The 9,996-nt window shown below is 38.3% G+C and overlaps 1 protein-coding gene across 2 annotated transcripts in view; it reads right to left on the reverse strand.

Annotated features, from left to right (window-relative positions):
• Positions 1-9,793, reverse strand: part of LOC122084456 (trihelix transcription factor ASIL2-like) — a 12,249-nt gene extending 2,456 nt beyond the window's left edge. The window contains exons 1-3 of one of the 2 annotated variants that reach the window (XM_042652723.1): positions 9,521-9,793; positions 8,143-9,384; positions 6,934-6,995 (exon numbers count right to left, since the gene is read on the reverse strand). In XM_042652723.1, coding sequence (XP_042508657.1) covers positions 8,144-9,382 — 1,239 coding nt within the window. In that variant the 5' untranslated portion in view covers positions 9,383-9,384; positions 9,521-9,793 and the 3' untranslated portion in view covers positions 6,934-6,995; position 8,143. Of the gene's footprint in view, positions 1-6,933; positions 6,996-8,142; positions 9,385-9,520 lie in introns of those variants that run through there. The other variant, XM_042652717.1, reaches the window with a different exon arrangement.
• Positions 9,794-9,996: the final 203 nt, after the last annotated feature.

Genomic DNA, 9,996 nt, shown 5'->3' on the forward strand with positions numbered 1-9,996 from the left:
AAAAAAAAAGAAGAGAGAAAGACCAGACGAAGTAGAAGAAGAGAAGACGAGAAAAGAGTAGAGAGAAAAGAGAACCATACCTTTCCCGCAAGCCACATTCTCTCTTTAAAGTCACCATCGCTATTGAAAATCGTCGTCTCCAATCAGCTCCTTGGTTGCTGACTCCATCTTCGATAGCAGGATCTGTCTTCAAGAAGGAGAGCCAACCTCCTCTGTCGGTGATTGAATCCAAGCCTTTCTAATTGAGTTCATCTCTATTAGTTTTTTTTTTATTTCCCTATTTACCCCTCACTTTCTCTTTTATCTCTTTGTCATAATTTTTTAACTTACTTTCAAGTTTACCCTCCTTCACCCATACGTGGTATGTTTCCAAACTCCTAACTAAACTTCAATTATTCACGATTCTACCATCTTTTAGGGGGAAAAAAAAAAGTGAACCTCCATATTTACAGTTTTGCCCACACTTGCCTAGTGGAGTTTTCTTTGTGAGGCCCATAGCAAATTTTAAATACAAATCTGGTCATGGAATCTTTTGTGTTCAAGTTCAGAGTTCGTCTGCCCAATGGAAAGCCTGCTAAATTGTTAATTGATGAGCAACTAAATCACAATTTTGTCTCCAAATATGTGGTGGATATGTTGTTAAAGACCAATCAGATTATTTTTTAGTCAAGGGATGAAGTGTTAGTTGAATTTTCTATTTCTCATTATTATGATGGTGCTTTTTGTGAAGAGTTTTGACTCTCCTACACGCATCATTAAATTGGGCCGAGGCCGATTTGAACAACGATACGGAATCCTTGATCATGACAACAATATATGCATCCTCCACGCTTACTATATGCATCAAAAATTTAATCTTTATGGATTGGTCGAGGCAAAAAAGGTGATACCCCTAGTACAACCAGAAGACGAACCAGATGCATCAACACAAGTGGAAGACCGTCCTATTGTGGAACAAGTGATGCCAACAGAAAGAGAAAATTATTGATCAAGTAATGAAGGACATCAATAGAGTGTCAGTTGTTCACCATCGTGAATTCATTCTTCCCCCATGATTTCCCGGATTTGAATGCACCCCTAAAGCTTCACATCAAGGATTTTGTTCGCGATACAGACGATGAGCAACTCACCCCCGTTTGTGAGTTTTTATTGCTATCATTCTTTAAAACTCGTGGACGAGTTTTTCTCAACATCGGGGGAGTTTATGCAGAATTGAGGCTGAACCGGGTTGACCCTTCAGGCAATCTCAACCGAGACGAACCGGATCTAATTTGATTTTTGGGATCAATAGAATATTTTAGGATTTACTTTATTTAAGAAATAATGAGTTATTTTATTTGGGGAAACATGTAATCTTTTATTTGGGGGTAATTGTCAGTCAATTAAGGAGTTACCAATTTAAGTTTTATTTTATTTCTAATTTCGTTAGTTAGAACTTTAGGAAGTAATTAGGAGTTGCTAATTTAGTTTTATATTTTATTTAGGCAAGTTTTAAATTCAGTTTATTATAAAAAGGCATGTAACCCAAGGTATTAGACAGATATTGAATGATGAATTGAATTGAAGGTTTTAGTGCCGGATATGATGCAAGACGTGTGAACCCTTCCCCCCCCCCCTTGTGCTATTCTTCTCTTCTCCCCTGCAACTCTGAGTTCACTCAGGGATTTCTTCCCTTTCTCTACAGGTCCTCCATGAACTTCATTTATAGTCATTTTAGGCCTGCCCCTAGGTCTTTTGGTTCCTTCAATCTGGACCCGATGCTCTGATATTAAGATATGAACGTTGAAAACAACCCAATGGTCTGATATTAAGATACAAATAAATCCTACCAGGAATAGGTATTCAAGAAACAGAATTACAGAACCAGAATTGGAGAACCTTGATAACTCAGAAACCATAGATCAGAAATAGACCATAGATGGTCAAAGCTCATATTATTTAGAAGAACAGTATATCTAAATATCAAGCCATTATGATGGTCAGATTAATAGATATCAATGAATCCTAGTACCAATAGGAATTCTGATAATCTGAGATCTGATTCAAAATTTAAGACCATAAATAATTTCACAATAGCATTTAATGGTATGAAGACAGAAATGAAATTTCAGAAACAAGAACGAACAAACTGAGATTTCCAGAATTATATAATATGCAAGAACTTAAGTAAGAACTGACCTGTTGCAGGAATTGAACAACGAAGGAAATTAGAAGAATAGAATAGAAGGATATAACCAGACCTCTCGGGCCTTACTGGAGTCCCACCAGTGTATTGGAGTCTCGCCAATAGAATAGTTGATACCACTACTAAAATCTTAGTGCAACAAAAGAGCAGCAAAAAGCCATCTTCATTCAATAATAAAATCCATAGGTGGCTCTATGGCCTTACATCCTTTAAATAGAAACTAAAAGTGTACTTCAATAGGAAAGGAAAGTCTACTTGAAATAGGAAACTCCAACCATAATAAGAATAGATGTTTCTTATAACTAAAATTGTGTCCCATATGATAAAAACTCCACTGGAATTGGAGTTTTATTCATACAACACTATCCTATGCTTACCAACCAAGGAAATAACAATTACTTAATGAAATAAAACACTCAAACAAAAATAATAATATAAATACAGTCTGCCTACCGCTTACCCATATTTTAGGTCCATTAAAGTGGCCTATTACAAAGAAACCCATTAGACTCAAGGCTCAATATATATATATGGAACAGTTTTCTGTCCGTGAGAGGACTCTGTGCCTCAGACACGGGTGTGGCGGTCTTGGTGGTGTGCAGTTGTGTGTGAGCGCAGGGACCTCTCGCGGATAGAAAACACTACCCCTATATATATCATATATACATATGTATATACATACGTATATGTGTGTATACATATATATATATATATATATATATATAACCCAACCCAAGAAATAAATAAGTCCAATTCTGTATTTTATCTGCATCAACTGAACTCGGCTTGAAAAAACTTGACCTCGAGTTTTGTAGAATTGATGAATTAACTTCATGTGATGTACATCATGCTTCAATCCATAATAATACTATGGCAACTCACAAATGTTATGAATGTAATCTTCAAGTCATGGAGCTTTTATGTCAAAGAAATGAGGTGGTAACATGAACTCTATCTCTTCAAGAATAGAATATTGGATCTTGATGGTTTATTGTGGAATGTTCTTGACATCATCCTCACTCTTGGCCTCATCTTCCACCACTAGTTCAACCTCGCTCTCTTTGACAAGACTAGACAATCTTCCACAGTGGGCTCTAGGAAAGGAAAATCTTCTCCCTTGCAAAGGAATTGATCTTCGACTTGAGTCATCGACTCTTCTACAGTCAATGGGGGGCACTGGATCTTCCTTTGTCAATTCAGTTGAAGACTCAGGTTCCTTTTCTTTAATTGGTGCCCCCTTATCTTCCTTTGGAAGTGCAAATTGAGATCAGCATATGGTTTAACATTATTAGTGCCAGACTTCCAACACCCTCCAGCTTGGGAACTATACTTTATATACGGCTTCAATTTCTCATCAGCTTTAAATGCCTTTTGGTGGTAATCTTGTTGAAAGGAGAGCTTTCTTCGAATATGCTCCAGTAGGTACTTGTTCAACTCATGCATCATCTCTTCCCAAGTCCTAGGCTCATGTATTCTAACTCTAAACCTCGGTTTGTAGATTCTCCACCATTCTTTAGCATAATCAGTCAATCGCAAATAAACAAATCTACGCTTCTTTCCTCTATCAAGTTGTACCAGTCAAAATATCACGCAAAGGACGCTGAGCAAAAGAAAGGAAAATAAAGATGATTTAACATGCAAAAAAGAGGGAAAGGAGCAAACTGTTGAAGAGATCAGCTTAGTGCAGGTTATCGGCCATGAGGATTGATGAAGGCCATCAGCAAAGTGGATCTACTTAAACATCATCATACATAAAACTGGTACTATTGTATTTTAACCCTTTGAAGGGGGGAGAGAGTATCTTTTCCAGCCAAATAGCAGCATCATTCCACCCAGCTAGTAGCTCCATCAGATATTACCTACGCTAAAATTAATGGTAGTAGAATTGAGCAGTTATGTACCTAAATTAGATGAGTATTAAATACTTGTATAGAGTTTCACATGTCTGACAACAATGTACTTTTTTATTACAAAGATTTTCTTACCGCGATAAATTCGTTTGTACTTGCTAGGGGGAAAAAAAGCATGACATTGTCACATCACTAATAAACTTAAAATACTCAAAAAGCTTCTCCACAATATTCCCAAGGTATACAATTGTTACAAAACTAATGCATTTCACCAATATCTACAAAAGTTTCAACTCCTCAATGGTCTACATGAACCCACAAAGACATTCAATGCCATGGTCATCTTTCTTCCAGAGAATGTGGTGTGTAAAGTCCTAGACTCTGAGCAACAATCTTGAATCCAATGACATTCAACAGACAATAAATGTTGACTCCTTTTCTAAGAGAATCCAAGTCATAGTTGGATGAAGCACTGAACAATGAAAATCATGGGACAAACACCTTCATCCACCTCCTCCACTGTTCTAGCAGGTATAGAACACAACTGATGTACCAAAGAGCAAGGTTTAAGATCTCGCTCTCGCCCCCCCCATCTTGCTGATCCAAAAAAGAGAGATCTGGCAAGATCTCATCGAGATCGTGTATTTTTTTCCCAGTCGACTCAATGGTTGATCTCGTTGGCCATATGGTCTTTGTAGCCCTTGAAACTTGGTATTTAACCTATTTTAGGCCTTCTAAACACAATGAAAACATCAGTTTCTTAAAAATCAAACCGAAAATGGTACTTTGACTTCACAACTTATATAAGTAGTATCCGACTCTTCAGACCCTAGGCCAATAATGCTCTATTCCACAATCCACATTCCACATTCCACATTCCACAATCAACACATGACACAACATAATCATAAGAATTTAAAAGACATCATTTAACAATTAACGTTGATGACTGCTAAGTCACATTCACATACATTGAAAATTAAAGTTAACTCCAAATGTGAATGAGAAGGTAATATTCTCTACTCTTTAAACTTCAATGAGTGTAAGAATGGAGATCCTCAAGCAAAAGCTCTAAAATGTTTGCTCTTCAGTGTTTTTTCTTCAAAAAAGTAGAGAGAGAGAGAGAGAGAGGTGAGATCTTGGAGAGATCTCGAGATCTCAATCGAGATTTTGTACAATTATAACTCGCCATACATCTCTCGTCTTGCCTTTTTTAAAAAGAGAGACATTAGCAAGATCTCACCGAGATCTTAAACGATGTCAAAGAGAGAATAATAACTGGATCCCAAGAGATAAACTGATTACCGGAAAGAATAATAACCGATATTCCAACGAATTATTCCTTCACATGATGAAAATGATCAAAACAAGCATGCATCGCCACACCAGCACTCCTTTCTGTTTGGGAATCTTTTTACATTACGGGCAGATTTGGATACAAAAAACCAGAAAGCCCCATCTCACCTGGCTTGTCCCACAAGGCCCACGCTGATCACACTTGTAAAATGGGTAGATGTCCCAAATGTTTCACAGTTCCACCAAGCAAAGCTCTGGTTTCAGCTGTCATGTCAAACAGTAATGGTAGGAGGGTGCCCACATCAAATCCAACCAATTTCCATCTATAGAGAGGACACAAAATGCAAACCAAAGGAAAAGCTCAAACCATCAACTCTGCATACAGATACCAATGCAGGGACCAAAAGGAATTACTGATCAGGATGGTTTTATGTGCTAGTGGATCACCACAGAGAGCACTGATGAGATCAGAGAGTCAAAAGATGTCTAATGGCAGTAAACTACATCACATTGAAGAACTCTGCATGCCAGACATATATTTGCTTTGTTTGGAAAGGGCAAAATTCATACCAAAAGCTGGAACGCATCAAAAGATGGAGCTTTGGAGCAATGAACAACTAACAAACAACAACAACTATTCATCCAAAAAAAACAAACAACAACAACAAACTAAGCCTTATCCCAACTTAATGAGGTCCACTCCTTGGAGGAACAATTAACAGTATATACTATATCCTGCCACAGCATGTGATTCTCTATGCCACTACTTCAATGCAGTTTGAAAAAGAAATCCACTTTACCAAGAGAACTCAAGCATCTAACCATTAAAACTTTATACAGTTTTTCTTTTTTTCTTCCCCCCGCCCCTCCTCTTCTCTTGGATAGGCAGCTTTTTCTTTATTTCTTGAAACAACACCAGTCCTTTCATTTCTGCCTGAATAAATAATGACATGTTTCTCTTGCTTTCATCTTACACCATATTTCTCTGTTCTCGATTGTCAGTTACAGCCTTAAATCCACAACAACTAGTTCATTTTCATTTTCTTTACCATCCCATTTCCTCAAACCAACCCCTGCTAGCCTTTTCAATCTCCTGACTAGCAATCTCAATGGTTACTTTTTAATTCTACAGATAAAACAACTTCATGATAACTTTCCCTTTCATTGGCAAGGCAGAATCAACTGATACTTATGAAAAACCTTAATTCTTAAAACTAACATGAAAAAGGGCATGATTCCAAGACATAAATTGATCATAAACAGAATGAAGTTCCAGCGACAAAATATAAGAGCGTTGGTAAAGGTAGCAACAGATATAGTGGCTAGAACAATTATCACATATCAAAACATAACCAAGATTTATGAGAATATTTTGAAAAAGATGAAAAATGTGACAACCAAATCAGAAACAAAGAAAAAGCACTCAAAAATATTTAATATGTAATAAAAAAGAACCTGGAAGAAGATGGCAGACCTCGGTGCAACGGTAAGGTTGCTCCATTGCGACCTAGTGGTCGCGGGTTCAAGTCAGGAAACAGCCTCTCCGCGAAGCGGGGTTAAGGCTGCGTACATTTGACCCTCCTCCCCAGACCACGCAGTGGCAGGAGCCTCGTGCACTGGGTACAGCCTTTTTTTTTTTTTTTAAGAAGAACCTGGAAGAAAACCTGAAGCCCATAGTGTATAAAACAGATTATCAAAAGATGTAATGGATAATGGGAAAAAACAACAAACAAATTGACCAAGAAAGATTAAAGCCAAACTCCTACCCCTCTTAAAAAAATAAAATAAATAGCTTACCAACAGAGAATAAATAAATAGTAGAAACATATTAGGTTTTCATTCATTTTTTTGCAGGACAATGTTAGTCGTGGAAACTCCTCTCAACTCCTGGAGATAAACTTTCATCCTAGCCAACCTAGATCTTATTTTCTCAAGACAAAGAAGAGAAGGGAAAGAAATCATAGAATAACTGAAGAGAGAAGAAACCAAACATCTGAAGAGATTTAAAGATAGGAAACAGCATGGGTTCCAACAACTCCAAAAAGTTGTGGGGAAGTTTCACGCTTGTAAATAGCAATATCAAGGCCACTGTTAAACATCTCATGTTTCTAAAGCATAAAATACTGTCAATAAGTGGTCTAATATGCATAATAACTTTTCTTAGGGAAGAGAGAAGTATGTAGATGGTTAAACTGGCTCCACACATTGCTATTAAGGATTACACTCGAAAGACCTATGAAACTCCTTTTGATTTCCAGGTAAACCAGATCCCCAGCTTCATCTCTATAAGGACTTGAGTGCAAAATATTGGAAAGGAATAAACAGAAACTCAATCAGTTTGATCCACAAGGAAAGGAGATGGAAAGTAAGCTTTCTGTCGATCTAGAAGGGTCAAAGATAGTGAAATTGACATGATTAATTGCTGGGAATAATTTTTGGCCACCAGGCTATGGGTCACAGTCAGAAACACAGGGTATGCTTAGAAATCTGGCGGGCACACACCCCTATGAATGGAAACCACACCCACAACAATGGCACTGGACCTCTTAAGCCAAGAATTTGCCCATGGAACTGAAGACACCATGTCACATCATTTTATTTTCTTTTTTTTTTTTGGGTAATAGTGTCACCTCTATTCAGTCCTCAGCTTGGAAGTTAAAACAAAAGCATAACAAATGATTCCAAAGACAAAAGACATAAACCCCCAAGCATCACAACATAGACTTCAATCAGAAAATACGAAAGTATAGCCATACCATCTGGAGATAAGTTTAAAAAGTTATTTAAAAGAAGGGGCAAGATATCACATACATCATTCACTCATGTTCTCAGCAGAAGCATCAATGTCTTCATCATCACCTTGCCGGATTTTTGCAATCTCAGCCTGCGTTCTCTCCAGAATCTGCCTCTTCTGCAATTCTAAATCTCTATGGAACTCCATCCTCATTTTCTCCAATTCTACCATTTGTTGCCTCTTGTTGTTTTCAATCTTCTCATAAATCTCACCGAACTTCTGAATTGAATCTGCAAGCAACCTAAATGAAGACCCGTCATCCGCATCCTCTCTAAATCTTGTCCTCCTAGGTGGAAGGCCATCTGAATCATCCTCCTCACCTTCTGAAGATTCCGAATTCCCGGGACTGTCCCTCATCTCATCTAACCCATTAGAGCGATTTAAATAAATTCTAGGGTTCATGAAGACATACTCTCCTGAATCAAAGCCACAAGAGAGCCCAGGTTGCCTTGGTGATGCTGTCATTAACATATCCATTTTCTTGAAGTAAACCCATTTATTGGTGGCACTCCCAGTTTCTACAAGTCTCATCTTCTCCTTCTTGTACTTCTTCTTCAATGTATCCAAACGATTGCGACACTGAGTGTCTGTCCTAACAGTATTTGACTCTTCTGAGACCTTGTTGGCAACTTCTAGCCATTCATCAGAACGAAGACTCTTTCTCCCAAGCTGAAGAAATCTATCACCCCAAGCATCCAATAAAACAAAAGTCTCATGTTCCGTCCAATCAGCTGGTGAATTCCGAGCTCCAAAAGAGGGTTGCGGGGGAGGAGCAGCAGGAGCAGCAGAAGGTACTGCAACTCGTGGTACAAACTCGTAACCCAAAGCTAGATTTTTTAGTTTTCGTTTCTTCCTATGCCTTTCAGACTCTTCCGCATCTGCTTCAATCCTTCGATGATAATTGTCTCGGCCATCATCGTCATCGTCTTCATCGACCTCAACTTCTTCTACTACTCGTTGGGCAACATCTTCTTCGTCTTCCTCTTCTTCTTCTTCCTCCTCCTCTTCCTCTTCTTGTTCTTCTTGTTCTTCTTGTTCTTGTTCTTCTCCTTCTTCTTCTTCTTCCTCATCTTCCTCTTCTTCCTCTTCTTCTTCTTCCTCTTCTTCTTGTTCTTCACCATAAACATTATCGACGGCTTCAGAATAAGAGGTGTTGCGTACCGGAAGCTTCGGACGATGCAAAGAACCGGAATTTTGATGGTAATTTACAGGGTAATGGTTGGGAGGATACCTCGCATCATCCTCCGTGTCGTCCATTTCTGCAGAACCAAATACCAAGAATTGAATTCCTTACATGAACACCAGTTCATCAAAAACAAAAATTCTATACAAGAAAAAGGAACCTCGCCAATTTCTCTGAAAACCCATCATAAGAAGAAAGGAAAAAAACCCCACCTTGACCAGTTTAGTGACCCAAAATCCTGAAACCAAACTTCAAAAGACCTCACAACAAGATCCTTCGATCAAAGGAGCTGCAGATCTGATCGGATTCGATCAACGCCGTGTCTGATCAAAGCTTTCTGAAAATGTTGATGAGAGCGGAGAACGCCACCACTGAAATCTGATCTGCCGAGAACAAAAGAACGATAAGACTTCCGATCGCGCAGAGAAAGCGAAGTCGAACGAAGGGGTGGGAGTTGTCAGAGTTAGCCCTTTTGGGCCTATCTTTTTCCTATCTTTTTGGTCCTTTAACATGTGGCCTTTGGCAAATATGGCCCATCCATGGATGTTTTTTGGCCCCCTCTCCTGGGCTTCGTAAAACTGCGGGATAATGGAATGACCCATCCATTCAGTAAATTCCAGCCTCTTGCCCAAAAAAAAAAAAAATATATATATATATATATATAAAATAAATTCCAGCCACTAAAAAC

This window comes from Macadamia integrifolia, chromosome 1 (assembly GCF_013358625.1).
Source record: "Macadamia integrifolia cultivar HAES 741 chromosome 1, SCU_Mint_v3, whole genome shotgun sequence".
Taxonomy (NCBI): domain Eukaryota; kingdom Viridiplantae; phylum Streptophyta; class Magnoliopsida; order Proteales; family Proteaceae; genus Macadamia; species Macadamia integrifolia.